This window comes from Pungitius pungitius, chromosome 16 (assembly GCF_949316345.1).
Source record: "Pungitius pungitius chromosome 16, fPunPun2.1, whole genome shotgun sequence".
In the NCBI taxonomy this organism is placed as follows: Eukaryota; Metazoa; Chordata; class Actinopteri; order Perciformes; family Gasterosteidae; genus Pungitius; species Pungitius pungitius.
In genome coordinates this window covers 8,934,775-8,957,384 of record NC_084915.1, presented here as the reverse complement: position 1 = coordinate 8,957,384, position 22,610 = coordinate 8,934,775, and the positions used below count along the sequence as shown (strand labels likewise).

Genomic DNA, 22,610 nt, shown 5'->3' with positions numbered 1-22,610 from the left:
AGGTCCAGCTGGCGAGCTGCAGCACCCTCTGTTGGGTGATTTGTTACCTGAATGAAACAGATGGACGGCTAATTCTCTGCACACCATCATTTGTTAAAGGGCCCCAATCACAGATGTTACACAGATGAAAGACTTTTGTCAGTTTTCACATCTGAATATGTAAGATCTGAAATTAAGGGAAACTTGACAACAACATTAGTTGTAATAGAAAAACAGTCCGGACTGGATCAACCGATTAAAAAGATTATTTGCGAATAATTCCTTTGTGGTCATTTGTTGTCACACATTGAGCACAATACCCATGAGCGCAGTTTCACCTAAAATAATAAGACATTGAAACTTTATTTCAGAGATCTAGTCAGGGCAACAATCCCTCTTTGCATCTCCCCTTAAAATGTGTGTAACTCGACACCATCTTGCTATTCTAACGGTTACTGGTACACGAAGGAAACCAAAAGCACGACTCAGACAAGGATGGGAGAAACAGGTAGATTTACTTAAAGTTCAGTCAGCGGTCAAACAAACCCGAAAAGGAGCAGGCAGGGATTCTGTGGTGGTAACGCAGACAAGGTCGTAACAGATGTTTACGACACTTTGGCAAAAACACGAGACAACGTGGCAGGAGACGACAGAATGTGACGGGATTAAATGGTGAGTGGCTGATGAGGCGATGTGCTGCAGGTGAGATGGGAAAGGAGGACCAGGTGAGGGTAATGAGCTGATGATGTGGGAGGAGCTGAAATGACAGGAGAGTGAGTAATCATGCAGGTGAGATGAAAACAAGCCGGGATGTGGTCAAATGTGGGACAGCTATAGATTCACACCAAGCCGCTTTGTATCACATTGTAAAACCAAATGAATTTACACATTAAGAACACAACTGCTTGTTGGGAACAGTGAATATTACGTCACTAAATCCTATCTAATATAAGTATTTAGATCCCACAAACTCTGTAAGGACGTGTACAAAAAGCATCCCGAACAGCCGACACTTATGACCTGATAGAAGTGCGTGTGTGTCTGCAGAGGAATTCCTCAATCCATTTGGACCCCACCTGGGCAACTGTGTGCGGCGTGTCCTCTTGCAAGCCACACACCGCTGATGTGGTGCACCTCCGGCTCTCTGCGGCCGAATCGATGTCGCAGAGCAGAGACGCAGTCGGACAGGGCAGTTGTTTCCCATCACGTTTTGTGGGACTATGAGAGAACCTCGGAACCTCCTGGGTATGATGTGCTTTTATATTAATGGTACATTTCTATTTGTTTTATACATCTCTGAGGGAAATATGAATCCATATATAATGTAAACGGCTTCAATTTGGACTGCAGGGAGTTTGAAAGCAGGGTGAGGTTATTTTTTCTGTCTGACAGCAGCATGCAGTAATGGGTGGAGCAGGACGGGAGGAGTGCGTGGGGAAAGTTCTCACATACTCTAACATTTATCCAACATCGTTTTCTGCAGGGAATCCTGTTCAGTCGGGAGCTCTGAGTCACAATGTCATTCACCGAGCAGCTGGCCATCATCGGGGGACTTACTGTGGTCTTCCAGCTGCTGAGACTGGCCTGGAGATGCTGGTGTGGATTTAGACAATTTGTTTTGTCAGAGCTTTGGCGTGTGGATTTAAAGACATATGGGCAATGGGCAGGTAATGTCTAAGAAAATCAACGCTGTGATGTCTTCCAAGTTGCTTTTGTAGCTAAACAGAATGTTGACAATGCGAGATTTAAGGGTCGAGGTCATTTTAGGGGACAGGGTTGCACGATGCAAGTCGTAGACCCTTCACACGACACCAAAGGTTTGGGATCGAATGTCACCAAAGCCTTCAGTCAGATGGCTGAGAGAGCACCCGTCTGTATTTTTAAATTGTCTTTTGTACTTTTGTACTTGAAAAATAGTTTTTTCTATGGTTTGCTTTGTACGTGGAGAAGAAAATGCTGTATAATTAAAAGAGCAGAAAGAGACAATGATCCCACCGACAGTTAAAAGAGAAGAGGATAAGTCGGACATTGGTAAAAGAAACCACAAGATCATCAACAAAATGTCTGCAAAAATTAACAAAACAATTTAATTTGTCTTATTTATCAAAAACTACTTCAAAGGTGGATTACACATTCGATTTCTTAATTTTACTGATAATTATAAAAGTCCTTATTGAAGGAAATAAGAAAAACATCAACACATCAGCTGACTAAACTGAATATGTTTGGTTCTAAAACGGGACTGAACCCCACAGAGCAGACAGCCAAGATGTGATAAATATATTTGGATGTTCTTGCAACAGTAACTTCCATCAGCAGCACCAGACTTCCTTTCTGCCAAGGCGGTTTCTTAACGGATTTGATAAGATGTTCCTACATTCCTACATGATGGGACATTTCCGTTTCCATGTCCTTTACAGGCACATCAGCATTAAGTCGATTTCACATTTTCCTTATAAGTTGTTGCAGTTGTTCACTTTTCTGATGAAAAAGAAATCATTTAGACCCAAAATATGTTTTATACGTATATTCCATTTTCACCTGAATTCTTTAGATAAGAAAGAAAATTATATTTGGCTGAAGTAGTCAAATCCACATCTTGTAAACTTCTTTCATGACATAATAAATAAACGGTCAATAAATAAGTCTGAAATGAGATTCAAATTGCACTTTTGCGTGTGCTGTCTTTGTTTGTGCAGTTGTCACTGGCGCCACATCTGGCATCGGCAAAGCTTACGCCTGTGAGGTGAGTCTCCAACACACCACCACCGTTCTCTCCAAAACTCCAGTTATTAGCCAGAGAGAGTACTTATTAAGAAGTCCTTTCAGATTGAGTGCCTCAGATCCAATGCAGAGTGTTGTTGTTGATTTAAAGAGCCAACATACTTGTCTGTCTTCCATGTCTCCTCCTAGCTGGCACAAAGGGGCCTGGATGTGATTTTGGTAAGCAGATGTGACGATAAACTTCGAATGATTGCCAAAGAAATAGGTGAGTTTATTGCTAAACTTGGGTTCTGTCTGATGGACTCTGCCGGTTGTTAAAAGATAATATGAAAATTGTGAAATAAAGGCTTCAAAACTGCAGTTTGTTGTCTACAAACCAACGGGCGGACAACGATGTCCCAATGACTGTGTTCGCTTCTTATGCCCTTTATGGATTTTCAATTACAGTTAACAAATTTGTCTTTCTATTTACAACAGAGGAACAGTACGGTCAAAAGACTCGCACCATCCAAGTGGACTTCACAGACAGCCGAAGAATCTATCCTGCTATAGCTGAACAACTCGAGGGACTGGAGATCGGGATTCTGGGTAATAGGACGACCAGTTACATAGAACAAGAGAAGCACTAGGAGGTTATTCAGATGCTTTAGAAACAGAGACATGCTGAAAGCAAATACTCCCAGAACGTTGACAAAAGAAAAGCTGCTGTTTATTGGTTTAAAAACATGGATTTGGTTCCCGCCCCTTTTAGTGACTGTGACCTCCAAAGCTGAACATTTGTTCACTCTCTTCAGCCAGAAAGACCATCAAACGGGTCATAAAAACAACATTAACAAAGGTTGTTTGTCTCTTTGTAACCCTTTTAGTTAACAATGTAGGGATGACCTACTCTGATCATTTTGCCTATTTCCTGGAAATACCAGATGCTGAACAGGTGACATTTGTCTGAATCGTACATTTTGCATTTTAAATAGTACTTTTGTGAGGCAATGCAACAGCTCATTTAGTTTTTCTGCCTTGAGAGGTTATGTTTGTCTCTCTTTTTAACTCTGACTTTCTGTTGTGTTTATTCTCACCAGAAAATAACTCATATTATCAACTGTAACATGCTTTCAGTCGCTCAGGTAAGATATCCACATGAGCATTCACTCCAGGGTTATATCTTTATCAAATCACTTCTTCCACTATATCCGAACTAAGTCAGATTTTGTAAATTGATAATGTTGCTTAAAAAAAGATAATGATTTATACATTCTTCTCTCAGATGACCCGACTGGTTCTTCCAGGCATGGTTGAAAGGTATCATCACAAACCAACATTACCAGTTGTTAATAAGTCATGAGAATATTTGATGCATTTTTTGGCCATTTGTCTTCTCAGAGGGATAGGGCTGATTGTCAACTTGTCCTCGGAAGTGGGCGTCCGTCCACAGCCTTTGTTGTCCCTTTATTGTGCCACTAAGGTGCTTTCTCACTCACACAGACATCATGTCCTTTATGTGCCTCCAAACACACCCTGACCGCTCACTTGCGTGTTCACAAACTTCATGACACTTGTTTTGTGACTTTGTTTTTTATTTCAGAGTTTTGTAACATTCTTCTCTCAGTGTCTGCATGCAGAGTACAAGTCAAAGGGAATTATTGTTCAGGTAAAGTATGTTATCTAATGTACTAAACCTGTCCCTGCTGGGCCGGTACTCCTTCTCTTTCTTAATCTTCTTTTTTTCATTTCCAAGCTTCCCCTTCACATCTAACGTCATATTACTAGAAATTGTAGACTTAGGGTAAGTGTTCATAACGGGCTCACAACATCTGCGAGAGCCCTCAAAAACACAAAGGATTTGACAGCGAACATATTAAAACAAGGCTTGATATCGGCCGCAACTGAGGATTTGCTTGGGAAAGTGTAGCAATTTCTAGACTTCTTAATGCTACGAAGACTAAATATTTTTAGTTGAACAAACATTCGGGTGCTAAAACAAGCCGTTGACTCCCAATGCGCTCACCTACAGTCTGTAGTTCTCCCTTATTCAGGTTATCCTTTTTTTATTTACTGCAAAGGGAAGCGGCCTCCAACACACACAACCAGAGTCAATCTGCCCCTCCCTCCCTCCTCCTCCTCCTCCTAGTGTGTGGCCCCCTTCATGGTGTCCACCAACATGACGAAACACATGACAGTCAACTTCTTTGTGAAGAGCGCTTCCGGCTTCGCCCGCGAGGCCTTGAACACCGTCGGTCAATCCAGCTACACCAGCGGCTCTCTGTCTCACGCGCTGCAGGTCAGAGGTCACGAACGGCCCATTTCACAAAGTGCCCGCCGTTGAAAACCTGTGACGCCTTTCCTGTCCTCTCTCCTGATATCACACAGAACACGGCTCTCACAATACTCCTGCCGGACTGGTTCCGTATGTCGTCATTCGCCGTGAGAAAACTACGGGACTTTGCAGCCAGCCGAGAAGATGGAAACGTGCGCGAGGAAAAGGAGCAGCTCGGTCAGAAGGAGGAGTAGTCATGTTCACTGCACCGGTTCCTCAAAATGTGTGAACTATCATTCTGTGGTTACTGTAATAAACAAACTCACTCAAATGATTCATATTTTTCCCATTTATTAATTTTCACTAAGTCTTGATATAGCTATTAAATACATATTTTCTTTGAAGATTTTCCAATATTACAGAAGATACCAATGGCACATTATTTGGCATATATTTACAATTATTGCAAACAGCAGTTTAATATGTGCATCTACAGAAAGGGCCTTTAGTATACAGTCGGCCCTTTGAGGCTTTTTGAACCACAACCCAAAATGGAGCATACCCCGAGGTCATGCAAATGGCCCTTTAAGCAACTTCCTATTTCTTAAATGGTTCGTGGATGTTAAAAAAAAACAGTCCATGTGAGTGGGGTCTGACTGTTAAAGCAAGCGTGACAAGAAAGCAGTAATATAATTAGTTTGTACTTTAAATAGGGTATATGAATTGTTGTGTAACCAGCTGGCTGTGGTCCTAACTAACCCAAACTGGATTTAAAGCTGTCTAGAGTAAATATTATAAACATATTTTTGATGTACTTTGACATGTTGCATCAGTATAGTTTTTAAATAAACAAATGCGGTTTATCGTTCCGAGGTCACATGTGTAAAACTGTTCCCTTTTGTAAAGACTTGTAATACACATTTAACAAGAAGAAGGCAAGTTCTAAGAACTGCATTGGAACAAAACCAACTAAATTCTGCTCAAAAACAAACAAAAGTCTTTGGATCCCTTCGCCCGTGCAGAAATTTGGGAATGTATGAAACGAAAGCAGCAAAAACAAATTGTAAAAATACCTTTTAGAAACTGATTTGGGAAAATAAGTTTTCACCTTTGTCAATTGTTATCACAAATTCAGAATTTCATCCCTGAAATTATAGAGATTTGCCTTTTATTAAATGTCAGGCAACCCGTATTGCCCCAAACAAATTCTTATTTCCGTCTTATGTGAAAAGACTGGTCCAAACAAGAGGTTGTATCAACATCGCACCCACAAAAGGTAGTTTTCCCACATTTCTTGGCTCAATGATCAAGCGAGTTTAAGTACATAGGAAAATAACCTATCTAAAAATCTCAAGTTGCTGAATTTGTGGCTGTGGTCCGTAATTAAGTGGGAAAAAAAGCATCATTAGGTGAACACATTATAACTGGTGCAACATACTGTAAACCATCACTATTCTTTACATGGTGCGGCCATTCTACGTGTAACCAGAGGTTAAACTTACGCAGGCGAGACTTTGCAGCAGCGACCCTGCTCACAGATCCGTGTACGTGACCGGGGTGACCCCGTGAATCAGGAGTGTTGGCCCCAGGCCATTGGTCACGGCCTCCAGCTGAGCCAAGTACCGCTGCGCCTGGCTGCGGCGGGCGGCGGGTCGAGGTAAATACAGGAAGCGAACGGCGGCCTGGGCGCTGTGCTCAGTCAGCATGCAGTTCGCCGCCGACAGGAACTCCTCGGAGAGCGCCTGCGGCTGCCCCGCGGGGGGCTCCTCGTCCGGCGCCACGTGATGCTGCACCACAGAGTCCCACGGCACGATCTTGATTGACGCCCTGATCCTCAGCTTCCTCAGCAGCTCCCGGAACGTCTCCTCGTTCACCACCCAGCCCTGGTCGCTGGACTCGGTCTCCACGTTCAGGAAGATCCGCATCTTCGCGTGGCGCCATTTGTACGACATGTTGAGCACGCAGGCCATCTGCAGCAGGAACAGGCTGCACACGTCCTCGTAGTCCCGGCTGCCCGGCTGCAGCAGGTTGAGGGGCCACACGTCGATGGTGCGCTCCGAGCCGTCCACCTTGCTGTCTTTTTCCTCCCCCTCCAGCTGGAAGAAGTAGCGGGCGAGGCACACGTTCTTGTTCATTTTAATGGCGTCGGAAATGATCCCGGCGTACTCCTCCGGCGAAAGCCAGCGCGGGCTCTCAACGTGTCGCACTGGGGGGAAGTGGGCCTGCAGCGAAGGCAAGTCGACCCCAAAATTATATTCGTCCTCGCTCCCTTTTTCAACCGCCGAGTCACGGAAGGCAGAATCCTGCAGGAAGAAGTCCTCCGGAGTGCAGCTGTCGTAGAAACCCAAAATCAGAGTGTTGGGCTTCATGCCACCTTGGAGAGACAGAGAGAAAACAGAAGGACGGATAAAGCAACAGCTTAATCTGAACCGGATTGCGGGCGCGGCGGGGACGAGAGGAACCGGAGGTTACCGAGGCCTGTGATGCGCAGCAGATGCTGCGTTCCCTGTCGGACGGAGGGGGACAGCGTCAGGTCCACGAAGGCCTTCACCCCGAGTTTATCCACCAGGCTCAGCCAGAAGTTGTACTGCTGCTGCACCGGGTCTGATGGCAGAGAGTCTAGAACACAGCAGAAGGATTAAGGGACTCATTGCATAAGTAGATTGGATAGTAATTCAACACAGGGGTTCAGTTTGTAGATTCAAAGCTACTGGAAACATTTAAGCAGAATTGCACAACATTGGTGAAGGAAGTTCTCAGGTCCTTAAATTAGATTAAGGTGAAAAAATATGTCTCCTAATTTTCTTTTATTCAGAAGGTTTTCACAAATTGTGTTTTTACTTTGTAAGTGACCAAACACTAAACAAAAAGTTGAATTTAGTTAAGCAAATAACACGGGGCAGTTCCACACTGACATGAACATGTCTGTGTTTTAAACTTAGGGGAGACACTGCGCACACACACACACACACACACACACACACACACACACACACACACACACACACACACACACACACACACACACACACACACACACACACACACACACACACACACACACACACACAGCAGCGGTTCACTTGACTAATTCATCGGCCGCACCGTTTTCCCGATTACACCCCCCCCCCCCCCCCCCCCCCCCCCCGCCCCCAGACGTTGTAAACCTTGGGGAAGCCCTGAGTACCTCAAATGTCAGTGCATGCATTCATAGAGTGAGTCACTCTCCAACACCGACACAGCTGCAGATCAGTTAGAAGAGTTAACAGCAGTGTTGACTTTTCAAACTGCTCTGCAGCTGTGCGTCAGTGAATAAATGAGGAAACCTGTCAGCACATTGCTTTCAGGATCCTCAAGTTGACACAAGATATTCTCTTACAATTTGAAAAGGATATGTGCTTATTTAGCAAAATAAGAAGAGAGCTGGACATTTAGCCAAATTAAAAGAGGTCTGGTTTAAACTCTCCGCTGCGGATGCAACCACGATACAAAGGAAACGTCTCATCATATTAATAATGCAGGAGAGGCAGCAGATGGAAAGTGAGAGCTACCGAGGTAGTGTTCCATGATGGTGCCCGTGGCTTCAGGGAAGCCAGTCACGTCTGATACACAACATTGCATCATGTGCTCTGGGTTGCAATGATAAAACTAATCACATGATTCCATGTTGACTGAATACATCAGTGAAAGGTTGACATGTGAAATGGAGTTCCACTTAGCTTAGCCAATACAATGAATGAACACATAAGAATGCTTTTATACTGTTTTTATACTGCTTCGAATGGCCCTCACAGACCATTCAAGGGGAATTACCCAGATCTCCCAGCTGCACGTGGCCCAACACATAAAGTCCTCCCTTCTTCAGCTGGTTGACAAAGAGGATGAGCTGACAGGAGGAGCGAGGGTTGGCCACCATTAACAGCATCTGCGGCCTCCAGAACTTCACGTGGTCTTTCCTCACATCCAGCATCAACAGATACTTTCGCACCTAAAACCGACAGGAGGAAACCATCGTTGACACACGCGCTGTCCGTTCATGTGTGTGTGTGTGTGTGTGTGTGTGTGCGTGTCCAGATACCTGATGGAAAATGAGAGCCTGGCTGATGTAGCCCCAGCTGCTGGTGGGCGATCTGTAGTGTAGGAAGAGCAGCAGCAGTAACAGGAGGACGATACTGCCCGAGGAGTACACAGGGTTAATGACGAACATCATCACTAAACAGCTCACGATGCCCAGCAGGCAGGTGTGCCAGGAGAAGAGCTGGAAGGTCGGCCTGTTGAGCACACGGGAACAAAGACGGGGGCCGCGGGGCACATGTAAAACAGAAGCCAATAAAGGCAGCAGGGAAATTGCTTTATTTTGACATTAATGATATGATTGTAATAAATCTGAGTGAGGTCAATTGGGTTTCCATCGATATTGTTGTTGTAATCTTAAAGTTTGAGCCTGTGCTCGAATCTAGAAGAAGACGGTGATGGTTTAATAAATAAAGTAACAACTGTTTTTAAAACATGTCATTCCCAGGCAGCATTTAATATTATACCTCAACAGTGTTTAAGAAAATTTTTTAAAAAAATCTTCTGAAAAATTGACTTTTTTTTCACACTGATACAATAATCCCTTACGTTTCCTCCAATACCAATTTGATCTTTTATTACCTGAAATTTGGTGCCGACGCCCACTCAAGAGCCAAACAGGCCAGGTCCACGGCGGCGTAGGCCAGCAAGTAGAAAACGGTCACCAAACTGGCCACGGCGTTGAGCTGGCCTGCAAACACCACACACTGACACACAGACACACATCAGCTCAGGACATCAGTTGTTACTCCTAAAAGAGACATGGGGCCGCGTGGCGCAGAACCTCCGCTCACCTGTGCCAGACCCCAGGTGTACAGCACCGCCACCCACGGATTGCCAGACCTCGACGTGATGGTTGCTGGTGCCAACGGCAGACCTGCGAGTAAAAAACACGAGTCCGTTAGAAAGTTACCAGAGGGGGGGCAACAATATAACGAGCTGAACCGAAGAGGTGTACCGAAGAGGTGATCCAGAGCGAGAGCGTGCAGGATGCGGGACGCTCCAATCATAGCGCACATCGCGGCCGAAAGAGCAGCGCAGAAAATCCCGATGGTGACGAACGGCGGCCAGATGTTTATCCTCTGGAGGAAGCCGTAATCCTGAATCAACAGGGTCCTAAAGAAAGAGAATCCAATGACTTTATATGGTTGGTTTCTCTGTAGGCATTCATAATCAGACAACACCCCCAGGAACCACCTCGGACCTGTCACATGTGGCGCTGACCAGGATGAAGAGGAGGATGTAGACTGTGAAGGTGTAAAAGACGGCCACGATGGTGCCTTTAGGGATGGAGACACTCGGACTCTTCAGTTCGCCTTCGGAAACATGCAAAGTGAGAGCAAACATCAAGTGGGGACACGTATGTGTGCACAATGTAGATTTACTGAATCGCTTTTGTGAAACGGTCAAAACGCTCCAGTTACATTTGGCGTCCTGCAATGTCAGCCGACACTCCGGCGTTAATGTACGTGACGGACAGAACAAGTTTCAACCTGACATGTTGGCTCCAGCCATGATCCCGGTGCAGCTGGTGAACATGACGGCAAACACGGTGGCAAAGGACGTGACCGTGTTGGTGCTGTAGTCCAAAGAGTAACCAGCTGCAATGAGGAAAAAAAAAAATTGAGGAACAAAATCGACACCTTGAATAGATCCCCCTAAAAATGCCCCAGCGCCATGTTTCACATCCTCCACCGACACGGAGCCCGAAAACACCCACCGCCCAGGTTGCTCCTCAGGGTGGCGACGCTGAAGCCCGTGTAGCTGGCGTTGTAGCGGAGGGTCTGGTTGACGGTCCCCTTGTGGGCGATGACAAAATCACGGGGCTTGACCGCCACAGAGCTTATGAAGATGGACAGCAAGGACACGGTGACCACCAGCAGGATGACGAAGGCGGTGCGCGAGTAGATGTGGGCGCCCACCAGACACACGAGCAGACACAGCAGAAGGACCGCCGAGGAGTACAGCATTGTGTACCAGTAGCCGTGAGGAAGCACGCGCACCCCCTCGGCCACGGACGACTCTACAACAGAGCGAGGTGAAAAGAAAAAGTTATGTGAAGTGTGCCCTGAAGTAAGTGCAGGCAGTTTAGTTTGAGAAAAACGGAACATAAGGCAGAAACTTACCGGGATCAGAACCGAATACATCCAGTATTGCCTCCACGAGACCCAGAACATACTCTCCACATGCGAACACTTTGGCCAGGAAGAACATCAAACCGATGCTTCCTCCGAACTCCGGGCCCAGAGACCGACTTATCATGTCTGGGCACCTTTGGTTAAGGCCGACGCTTCAACTCAAATGGCAAAAACAAGCATCACTCAGTGATCGAACGGGAGTTTGGTCTTGAAGGATACAGTAGGCTCCGCCCCCTTGTATAGCGCCATTGGTGGAAATGGCACAGATGGACAGTATTGTGAGAGATATAATGATGTAGGCCACAATCACCATCAAAAGACCCTGCAGCAGCCCCGCGTGACCAACCACGAAGCCTGCAGGAGAGATCAGTTAGTCGCTCCCGCACAGCACAATGACTCGGTTGCATGGAAAAGGGATCCGTGCGATCTGATCCCTTCGCACGCCTCGCTCACCGGTTCTCAGGAACAGCACTATGCTGAACATGGAAAGGATGGTCGGCACCATCACCCCGAAAAACGTGTTCAGCTGACGCGGGTCTTTGCTCGGCGTCCCAGGGACGCCGCCGCTGCCGGGGGAGTCCGTCTCCACGCCGCATGCCACCGCCGACACGGCCAGGCCGCACACCCCCGAGGAGATCAGAGGGGTGTGTTCGTTGGACATGTTTGTGTCGGTCTGTCAAAGACAAAATGAGTTATTTAAAACAGGAAGAAGTAGAACTGTGATATTGACTCTTGAACACACTTCCTGTTCTTTACGCTTAGCTGTCGGGCGAAAAGAGCTAAAGGGAACTCAGCAAATGAGTGCAAAGGAAAACGGCTTAAGTTGAAGATCACGGTCTCAGTCAGACCCCTGCAGGCCGAATCACCACAGTCCACTAATGTGTGTCCTTGATGCAGCAGATATGCATACGTGTTATTTCATAGCATCTACAGCCTTGGTTTAGTTGACAAACTGCTCTCTGTTTCAAGTCTAGTGCGGCAACAAGCGTCAAGCTCACATAGGCAACTGTCTGTCAGTCACAGCCATAAATGCACCCAAAGTTTTCTAACCTAGCCGGCATAGAGGAGAGATGAGGATCATCATGTGAACAGAAGCACATGTGATGCGCTGCCGCATGAATGCTTTCAGCCTCACATGAGCCAATTGTTCACTAAGAGTCGTGAGGTTTGAGGGGCGGACACTAAACTGAGATTAAAACCAAGCCATTTTTCCACAGCACACTGGCGCCACGGAGCCCCCCCCCCCCCACCCCGGCTGATACTTCCATTATTGTACATGTTTGGTTAATTTTTTAATCCCTATTTCACTTCTTCACCACAAAATATTGCAAACATCCAGCACCGAAATGCCAACAGAGCGACTCGGTGACCTGCTGCGGCTCACATCTCGGGTCGGTATTTGCAGTCACCTGATTCACAGCTGGTCGCCTTTTTTTTTTTACATGCAGCTCAAAGAGAGCAGACTTCTTAGCCGAGCACCCAAAGTCACGCAGGAATCCCACGACCAAAACACAATGGGACATGATCTTCAATTTACAATAGGGGGCCCAACTAGTTAATGATCTACTTAGGTATTTTACTGGTGGAGCTGAAACAAGAAGTCCATTGATCGGTCACTTGCAAGACAGAATATTAACCAGTAAAACACATTATTTTAAAAGCAAAACCACCAGAGATTCTCTGGTTCCAGCAGCTTCACCCTGCATATAAGACAATTAGACAATTAGCTTATTTCAATAATGAATCAAGAGCATGAATGACACATCATTTAATCTCGTAAATAATTATAGGTACAGGCCCAAATTCAACAGGCCAATGCCTGAGTCTACGCACCACTATATGATGAAAAAGATTCCATTACAGTTGCACAACATTTTCAAGTTCAGTCAATGGATCTTAAGAAACATACTCTCAGCCCTATGATGGGAAGATGACTTTTAGGGAAGTTGGCACACAATGAGAATAGTACACGGTCATGCTCTGGTCCACGTTGATTACTGTGCTAGTTCCTTTACATGCGGGATGCGGTGTGTGGCGCAATCACACCGTTTCTGGCGCATCTCCGCAGACCGCCGAAACGGACCTACAGGGGCCCTCTCAGGGTCCGCGGACCGCACTTCAGAGACAAGTCGGATTCCAAAATAAATGACGGGTTCCGTCGCGTTTCATGAGGGTGGAGCTACTGATACATTTAAACTTTAAGGGGTTTTTAGAGTGGGGGCTGCAGGGCAAAAAAGGAGAAAACATCGGCTGCATTATTTGCCTCTTAGCCGCTTCACGTCCGCTAAACCGTGTTTACGTTTTGAGATTCTCAAACCAGGAAGTGTCCTAAAACCACGCGCGTGTCATTCAAACGTCCACATCCACGGGGAGCGTGTACTTACGGATGACGTCGATTAACGCCTCAAACACCGAGGGGCAGCCAAACTCACCTCGATCCGCCTCCGCGGGGGCCGTTTCACGCACTTTGCTAACTAGTTTCCGGGGGGGGGGCGCCGAGCGAGGTCCGTGTGTCTCTGTGTCTCCGTGTCCCTCCGTGGAAGATGCTCCCGGGTCAGATGCGCAGTCCACGGTCACCGTATGACCGCGACAGGACGGCGGGCAGGACGGGAGCTGTCCCGGGGGGACTTGGATGCTGTGAAAGACGTGCCGCCCAATAACAAGAGAGCAGCCATGGCACGCCTCGTTCCCCGTGTTATTTGTTCAAAAGTGTCACGGGAAGAGCGGAAACCGCCCATGTGACTCCCCCAAAAGGGGAGGGCAGAGAAAAAGGAAGAAGAAAAAAGACACAAACTGCATGAGGTGCTTCTGCTTTCCTAAATTCACCACGCCCCTTACACGCAGTCAAATGTGACGTCACCGATAACGTATTAATTACTCCTTCCCATACGTGTCGCCTGCACGGTGTGAGGAGGTCAGCTGAAACCCGCTATGTCCACGGAGAAAAACAACTTGGAAACCCATTTGCTAAATAACAAGAGGAGCCGGTGAGCAGTAACGTCTCTTCTCCACCAGGGGACACTGCTGGGATAGACACGCCGTCTTTGATAGATATAGAGGGGGTTAATATGTGGAATGACTTTTAGGTAGCAGGACTATCCTGGGATGTCAAGTAAGGTTATCTTTAAATATTTTGAATTTTCTTATCTCATAAGTGAAAGAGCTCAAATAGTCACTAGATGCCTTTGCATCCACTCTGCTCCAGAAGAAAACTTTAAAAAAAACTATTGACCCTCCTCCATAAATTGTTTCAAAAACTCATTGCCCATTTGTAACACTGGGCAAATGCAAGAAATTGTTGTCATCAGGTGAAAACTGTTGTTTATTTTACAGATACAGATGACAACATTTATATATATATATATACAGTATATAGATATACATATATGTAGATAGCAGATAAACAATAATATAGATAGATAGCAATACATTTTTGAATCACATCTAAATCCAATTTATTTCATACATCCCATACACATTTGAAAAAACACTCACAAACTGAATCAGTCTCAGAATAGTGGTGCTACTGCAAAACGTCACCTGATCCGACCACCCGTTCAGCTCGTTGTGCTCTGATTTCTTGTTCATCTGACAAAACACGACGTACTTTCTGTAGCATCTGAGTGGAGAAGATGGGCCTCTATGTTAACAACGAGGCCACACATTTTCCCAGTTGTGCTGCCTGCACCATCAAGAAAAGCATTGAACCGAGCACATGTAAACAAACAAACAACACATTGCATTTACAAACAAACGAGCAATCTACAGGATCAACTCGTAGTTTCTCCCTGTGAACATCTACGACTAACGAGTCTAGGGGTCAAAAAGGATCCCAAACCCGCAGTGTGATCAGATCAGAGGGGGTGGGGGAGGACGGGGGGGTCATGGGATTTACTAGTATTTAACAGATGGGTGTGGTTGAAACATACTTCATGCCTGTATTTGAGGCTCCTTCTGCAAGCGCCCACCGCGTGACCCGCCCGCTTGTTTCTGAATAATGATATTCACAAGAAGAAGAAAAAAAAAGAAAAAAAAGAAACAGGAACCGTGTGCATTGGACGGGGAGGGCCGCGGCTCAATGCGCTGCGAGGACATCCACGCAGTCTACTGACGAGTGTAAGTCCCGGAGCCAGAAGCTCGTCGTTATGTTTCATTTCTAACGGCATTGTTTTTGTGACGCGAGGGGCCGATCTCACGGGGTAATTCACGGGCGGCTCGGAGGCGTTTGTCCTGATGAAGTGTCGGCAGAGGGAGGAGGAAACCAGTGAGAGAGCGAGAGAGCGAGAGAGAGAGAGAGAGAGAGAGGGAGGAAGGAAACGAGGATAACGTCACGAAAAGCAGACTCGGAGTGAAACGCGGACTGTGTAGTATTTAATGGACGGAGCTTGATGCGGGCCGAGCGCCGAGCCCAAACTGCTGTTTGTTTTTGGACAAAGATGTTTTTGTTAACCGGTCGGGCGTGAAAAACAAAAGAGGGGAAAACAATTTCGAGGAGGAAACGGCGACACAGCAGCAGCAGCAGCAGCAGATCTCATCTTCTTCTTCTTCCTTTTTTTCTCTCTCCAGGAGGCTCCACTGAAGCAGAGAAATGGATATGTGTGTAGCCCTCCTCCTCCGGCCTGCTCTCTGAAGGAAAACGGCCCTAATCGTGACACACGGACTTTAAAGTGGATCTCGTTTTTATTTATTTTTTAATGATTGAAAAAGACGTATAGTTAACACCCCCTCCTCCTCCTCCTCCTCCTCCCCCCTTCCCTCCCTCCCTGACTCCCTCCACGGGATTTTTCTTTTTCGGGGACGTTTGCGTTTTTTTTTTCCGAGGCAGGAACAACAACAAAAAAAGGAAAAAAAGAAAGAAGCAGCAAAAATCATCGGGAGGATTAACAGGTAGCCCCCACCGCCCCCCCCCCCCGTTATGAAACGCTGTGACTGCTGCTCCGGGCCCACTGAGCGTAAGATGGCTGGGTGCCGATGCGCCTCTTCGTGGCATCATTTCGACCGAATCAACTCCGCCACATCCGCGTTTGAGGACCATCAGAAAACGAGCTGCGGTGTTTAGGCCGCTCGCTGCGGATCGATATGTGATGTAGCTCGCGCGGGCCTCTTCTTCTTTTATTTGAATGCGCCAGGCATCTCTGAATGCGACGGATGGGGGGCGGCGGGGGGGGGGGGGGCAATAAAGCTAATGATCATCCATTATATGTCTGAATCTACCTCGTACCCGGTTTTTTTCTTTTACTGTGGCCTTTTTTTTGCACTGTGCGGAGCGATCAAAGCACACAGCCCCCCCCCTCCCGTGTGTGTGTGTGTGTCTGTGTGCGTGTGTTAACCTAGGTAGCTCATCTCCAGCTGCAGATGTAGTCATGTCGGTGTAGCTCCACATCAGATGTGCATCCGAAAGGGGTGGGGCCACTCACACTTTTGGCGTCATGTTTTACATTTCTCTCTCCTTGCGTTGTAGAATGTGCTCTTGACTCGGTGAGAGAATATAGGCTCGATTCTAACGTTAACCTTCCTCGGCATCCTCATCATCGCATGGCCTTGCCTCAGTGGAGGCGGATGGCCGCAATCTGTTTCTCTCTTCGTCCACTCGGCGTGACTTCATCACGGATCACGCTCGCCATCCAGCCCGGACACATGCAATCCGCAGCATCTGTTTGGATCCATCGAGGCCCGATCTGTGATGCAGTGCCCCCCTCCCCCTCCCCCCCACCCCAGGGCCCTCTCCTCCTCCTCTTCCTCCTTGGCTTTTCTCCTCCTCATTGGCTAAATGAGCAGCTGTGCCGGGAGACTGAGACCCATGATGCACCCCTTTTGGCTTCCATTAGTTCCGTGTGATCCATCTGGTCGCAGGTCCCAGGTCCCCCCCCCCTCCCCCTTCCCCCCTCCCAAGGGAACAGTGACCTACTGTAGCTAATTGCTCTTCCCGTGCAGTGTGCACTGTACGCACTGTTTGCTGTGGGTTTGAATTGCTGCACAAATGCAAATAGCAGCTCCCTGTGTGGGGAGCGTTTTTGACTGTGTAACCGTGCTGCTCTCAGGACCGGGAGAGGCTGGGATGGGATGTGCAGCAGCACCCCCCCCCCCCACGCCCCCCCCCGGGTTGGCCCACAGCTAAAAGGCTTTTTTCCCTCCTGCCGCGTTGGTTCCTCCGGACCGCAGTGCCTCGGATGAGACGAGGACGGCTGCATCCGGCATTAGCTCCAGTTGTGACTCGGTGCACAAGCTGCACTCGCACAGTGTGGCAGGTTTCCCTCGGCCTGACGGGGGGGGGGGGGGGGGGGGGCTCGCTCGCTATCTGCCGCTGATGCTCGCTGCTCCGATGGAAGCTTAGTCATTACAGATTATTCTCCTCGGTTAAGCCAGGCATGGTTGCACAGTTATAAACAGATTACAAGGTTTTCTCTCACTGTGTGAGTTCAGTAAACCGAAAGGGATTAAAATTTGTGTATTATTTTTTCATTTCGCACAAACAGTATTTAAAGTAAATTGTTTAACCTAATTGGTTCATTTTTGATGAAAGTGGACTCGTGGATTATAGCAGATTATAAAACTATGCTAATCCCTGTGGGGCTCGCTAAATATACATCAAGACACAGTTTTTCAATCATTAATTAATACTGAATTATGGGATAATGTCAATGACGTTTTTTTTCACCAACAGGTGACAGCTCGGACAAATCCAAAATGAGTGAGCTGGAGCAGCTTCGCCAGGAGGCCGAGCAGCTTAGGAACCAGATAAGAGTAAGTACTATGTTTTTAGAGACCGGGTTTCATCCATTGATGTATTTACATGTGGTGAAATGTCTCGTTTCTTTTGTCAGGACGCTAGGAAAGCATGTGGAGATTCTACCCTGACACAGGTAAGTGCCACTGAATCGGGACGATACAGAACTGTGAAAATCACAATCAATTTGGAAACATGACAATAAATTGATGGGAAAAAATGGGGTTTGGCGGTGTTCACATAGAGAAATATAATTTTAAATCAAATCTTACACAATTTACTTTGTAACGCACTTTTGTGAAAATGTAGATGCTTCGATATTGATGATGATTCATGACTCACTTCCACCCAAATGATCACCAGCAGTATAAACATGGTGGTGTACCCTGTTCCTTTATATATTACTTTACCATAATCATTTGTAAATGCCATTTTACATCTTTAAGTTTACACATTTCATTAGACATGCTCTAATACACATCGTTACTCTCTCAAGAAGCGTCCTCCCATCCCACAGTTATCAATGAAAAAAAGGGGCATTTCATTCTAACTAAAGTCGATTAATCCCTCCTCCTCAACCCAGATAACTGCTGGTCTGGATCCAGTGGGGCGGATCCAGATGCGGACGAGACGCACCCTCCGAGGTCACCTCGCCAAGATCTACGCCATGCACTGGGGCACGGACTCAAAGTGAGTCTCCACTGCGCTCCGCGTCGATTTGATCCGACATTGCGCTTTGGCTGCATTCAATAGCAAGCGAACGTGGGGATAATAAATGTAATAAACTTGATTCATAAACATGTAAAGAACAGTCAAACAGACATGAACAAACTTCTGAAAAGTCGCCTAAATCTTCAGTTGTGTGTAAAGTGCCAATAAGCATATGTCAGAACGAAGATGGGGGTCGCTATGAAACACTATTCCTGCTTTACATCGGCGTGTTCGCATCCGAGCCTTCAAAAACGTGCAGCCAAAGCAGTCTGACTCAATAACTACACTGTGTACACGCCGTAGTAGTACTGGTGTGTATTTTCCTGTACCAGTAGATCCTTGTCTTTGTTTCTTAAACACAGTTTTAATTCATATGGAAAATGTCCATCGATAGATGTTGTTTGTAATAATGTTTGTGTCTCCACAGGCTTCTGGTTAGTGCCTCTCAAGATGGAAAGCTGATCATCTGGGACAGCTACACTACTAACAAGGTAGGGTCACCTTTCTAACTATTCCCCTCGGCTGGATAAACCGCCACCTTTGGCCTCTGAGTGGACGTGGGCTGAAGTAGCATTGCATTAGTGTCCCTACTCACCCCGTCTTAGGCCCTTATCAAGGGGTATTTTTTTCCTAATCCAAAAGTCCAATCCGAATGTGTTGTCCTAGATGCACGCCATCCCCCTGCGCTCCTCCTGGGTGATGACCTGTGCGTACGCCCCCTCCGGCAACTACGTGGCCTGCGGAGGCCTGGACAACATCTGCTCCATCTACTGCTTGAAGACTCGCGAGGGCAACGTCAGGGTCAGCAGGGAGCTGCCCGGCCACACAGGTGAGACAGCGTGGCGAGAGCCGATGAGACGCCGCGGTCTCCACCCGTCCCTCTAACAACACGCCGCTCTGTTCCCTCAGGTTACCTGTCATGTTGCCGTTTCATTGATGACAATCAAATCATCACCAGTTCAGGAGACACCACATGGTGAGAACCCGGGCGGCGTGCAGCGCAGTCATGTTCCTTCGTGCGCCGATCCTGCGTCTAACTCTGCCTCTCTGCCCCAGTGCACTGTGGGACATTGAGACGAGTCAGCAGACCACGGTCTTCTCGGGGCACAGCGGTGACGTCATGAGTCTGTCCCTGTCGCCCGACCTGCGCACCTTCGTGTCAGGAGCCTGCGACGCCTCGGTCAAGCTGTGGGACATCAGGGACAGCATGTGCCGGCAGACCTTCACGGGCCACGAGTCGGACATCAACGCCATCTGCGTGAGTGGGGGGGGGGGACAGGTGGCCATGTGACCAGACCCTTGTCAAATATGTATCTTCACTTGTGCTATTTGTGATCTTTGTGAACAAAAGATATGCTACATCTCCAGAATATAAAGAGAAACTGTTTTGTAAAGTAACATAAACACAGACGGGCCATAAAGCGTCTAATATACGATCCACAGAGCGCCTCCCGGATTTGTCGCGGTGACGGTCACACGCCGTCTTGTCTCCAGCTTTAGGCGGGGGGGGTTAAACTAGGAGCACGCTAGAGGATTAACACGATTATCAATGAACACCATATCTGAACATCCTGCATCAGTCCAGACTAGGACTGAGACTGAGTCCGGACTGCTACGTGACAGGTGGACGCCGCGATCATGTGATGAGAATTAGTCCGCGTGCAAAGAATGTACAAGCACATGTGGGGGAAACGTCTGTTTGTATCGCTGCATCCAAACGTGCTGCTTTCTCATTGATCTCTCCCTTCGCTCCTCCTTCCTTAAGTTCTTTCCCAACGGCAGCGCCTTCGCCACAGGCTCAGACGACGCCACCTGCAGGCTGTTCGACCTGCGTGCAGACCAGGAGCTCAGCCTCTATTGCCACGACAACATCATTTGTGGCATCACCTCCGTGGCTTTCTCGCGCTCTGGCCGCTTGCTGCTGGCGGGTTACGATGACTTTAACTGCAACATCTGGGACGCCATGAAGGGAGACAGAGCAGGTGAGTGCGGCACCATAAGAGGTGTTATAAGGAATTCACATAAGTTGGGATTTATATTGGAAAACGGGGGGGTCGTAAACACAAAATAACTCCGGGAACAGAGTTCACAGAACTATAGCATTGAGTCACAAGTTTACTTTTGGGTAATTTTCCGTGCCACACTTACTGGTGGATTCCCACGTCTCGAGCCATTTCTTGTAAATCCTTTACATGCTTCGGTTAAACGGCCCAAACTTTGTGGCAAGTTAAAGCCGTAGCAGACACAAGGTTGCTGTTTTCGGAGAGGCACAACATTTTTACAGCAACAAGTCCTCTTTTGTTCTCCCCTCTGTCCCCCCTGCAGGGGTCCTGGCCGGCCATGACAATCGTGTGAGCTGTCTGGGTGTGACGGATGACGGCATGGCGGTGAGCACCGGGTCCTGGGACAGCTTCCTTAAGATCTGGAACTGAGCCACGCACACAAAAACCGCAAACACACACACACAGACAGACAGACATTGCTCCCGTCTTGGGACTCTGTTTGCACCCTGTATTCACTGTATGTAAGATTCAACAAACTGCAACATTGTACTGTACATAATATATATGACCTAGGTATGAGTTTACACACACGCACGCACACGCACACAAGCTGTATGCAGGACAAGATGACACAAAACCTGAACATGTGCCCTCACTACCTACAGATGATTTAAGTACAGTACCGAACACACGCACACACATAATCTGTCAAATGTAAAAATGTGACAAAAAAAAGTTGATTCTTCAGCTGCTCAAACAAAAAAACACAAATGCCACTATTACCTGAAGCCTTTTAACACGTCTAACACGCTCATTCACTTAACAAACACACACACAAACACACACACACACACCTTTTCCTGAGGGACACTCGAGTTAAACAGGGGAGAAGACGTTATTTGACATTTCTGTCTTTGTTTACAATGAAGTCCAAAATGTACTTCAGACAAAAACTTTCTGTACTATTCTTGTCTCAGTACCACATGTATCTCGGCGATGTTAATGTGAATGAAGAATGGTTGTGGAAAGAGAATCATGTGCGTACATTAACACTGAAAACAGCAACAACAAACAACAAAAACACTGACAGACAGGATGAGCCGATGATCGCCAGAGTCCAAGGAAATATCAACTCTTATTTTCATCTGTTCGAAACACCACGTAATCACTGTTTTTATAGATATGTACCCCCCCCCCCCACACACACACACACATACAGTAAATCTATTAAGTTTTGGTTTTCTTTTTTTTTTTTACAATATTTTATTCATGTTCTCCCTGTGTGCCTCAGATACACTTTAAGGATTATTAACGGAGAATATTGATGAAGTTAAATTAACAAAAACATTAAAGATCTGAGATTCAAAGTTGAGTGAAAAAATAAAAACATAAGAAGCATCTTAATAAAGCAGGAGCCAGTATTCATACTTTGACTTTATCATCGTATTATCTGGACATGACAATGGTATAATTGTACATAATATTAATAAATAATAGCCTCTCCTGCCAGCTATTGTGTTTTTCTTTTTTAAAGCACTGTGTCTTTGTTCAAACAATTAGAAAGTGATCAACCGGACAGAAAATATATACCTTTATTTTTCTGGTATGACTTTAAAAGGTTTATTTTGGTACATTGACCTATCATATTAATAGTATAGTTTCTACTAAAGCGTGTAGGAATATTAAACAAAAATGAAATGTATCACAGACATTGGACATTGGAGATAACTGTGAAGCTTAATAGAAAAAAAAACAAGCTAACACTGAACACTCATATGGTAATCAAAAATGTAAAAACCATTGATAATATGATGCACATGACACACACATGACAGCGGGATACAACAGCTGTAGTTCAGCATAATTAGTGACCTCTTTAAATAGAAAATAAACCACAATTTTAAATATCTAGAACCGGTGGTGGTCGGTTTGTACTGCAGAAAAAAACAAGCCAGTTGTACTCGGGTCATAGGAATGTTGTTTGATATCATTAACAATAG

General features: G+C 46.5%; 3 protein-coding genes across 6 annotated transcripts; 2 read left to right on the top strand and 1 right to left on the bottom strand.

Annotated features, from left to right (window-relative positions):
- Positions 1 to 1,078: 1,078 nt before the first annotated feature.
- On the top strand, positions 1,079 to 5,211 carry hsd20b2 (hydroxysteroid (20-beta) dehydrogenase 2). 2 transcript variants are annotated; one of them, XM_037466878.2, is made up of 12 exons: positions 1,079 to 1,224; positions 1,463 to 1,646; positions 2,679 to 2,725; positions 2,893 to 2,968; positions 3,181 to 3,291; positions 3,570 to 3,637; positions 3,783 to 3,827; positions 3,968 to 4,002; positions 4,084 to 4,165; positions 4,286 to 4,351; positions 4,898 to 4,981; positions 5,071 to 5,211. In XM_037466878.2, the coding sequence occupies exons 2-12, from the start codon at positions 1,496 to 1,498 to the stop codon at positions 5,209 to 5,211; spliced, it is 906 nt and encodes a 301-aa protein (XP_037322775.2). In that variant the 5' UTR covers positions 1,079 to 1,224; positions 1,463 to 1,495. The 2 variants fall into 2 exon arrangements, with proteins under 2 accessions (XP_037322775.2, XP_037322774.2); XM_037466877.2 differs by having other exon boundaries at positions 1,080 to 1,224; positions 4,832 to 4,981.
- A 239-nt stretch (positions 5,212 to 5,450) lies between these two features.
- On the bottom strand, positions 5,451 to 14,384 carry slc12a9 (solute carrier family 12 member 9). Of its 2 annotated transcripts, none has more exons than XM_037466875.2 (14): positions 13,554 to 14,384; positions 11,623 to 11,842; positions 11,389 to 11,523; positions 11,158 to 11,295; positions 10,752 to 11,054; positions 10,525 to 10,632; positions 10,236 to 10,347; positions 9,990 to 10,147; positions 9,826 to 9,908; positions 9,614 to 9,738; positions 9,036 to 9,228; positions 8,771 to 8,945; positions 7,430 to 7,576; positions 5,451 to 7,331 (listed from the first exon to the last, which is right to left on the bottom strand). In XM_037466875.2, exons 2-14 carry the CDS (start codon positions 11,828 to 11,830, stop codon positions 6,490 to 6,492), a joined length of 2,727 nt encoding a protein of 908 aa, XP_037322772.2. In that variant the 5' UTR covers positions 11,831 to 11,842; positions 13,554 to 14,384; the 3' UTR covers positions 5,451 to 6,489. The 2 variants fall into 2 exon arrangements, with proteins under 2 accessions (XP_037322772.2, XP_037322771.2); XM_037466874.2 differs by having other exon boundaries at positions 13,602 to 14,383.
- A 763-nt stretch (positions 14,385 to 15,147) lies between these two features.
- On the top strand, positions 15,148 to 22,119 carry gnb2 (guanine nucleotide binding protein (G protein), beta polypeptide 2). Of its 2 annotated transcripts, none has more exons than XM_037467059.2 (10): positions 15,148 to 15,285; positions 17,834 to 17,913; positions 17,994 to 18,032; positions 18,480 to 18,586; positions 19,035 to 19,098; positions 19,274 to 19,436; positions 19,517 to 19,583; positions 19,664 to 19,865; positions 20,373 to 20,589; positions 20,933 to 22,119. In XM_037467059.2, the coding sequence occupies exons 2-10, from the start codon at positions 17,857 to 17,859 to the stop codon at positions 21,037 to 21,039; spliced, it is 1,023 nt and encodes a 340-aa protein (XP_037322956.1). In that variant the 5' UTR covers positions 15,148 to 15,285; positions 17,834 to 17,856; the 3' UTR covers positions 21,040 to 22,119. The 2 variants fall into 2 exon arrangements, with proteins under 2 accessions (XP_037322956.1, XP_037322955.1); XM_037467058.2 differs by lacking the exon at positions 15,148 to 15,285 and adding an exon at positions 15,296 to 16,056.
- The last annotated feature ends 491 nt before the right edge of the window (positions 22,120 to 22,610 follow it).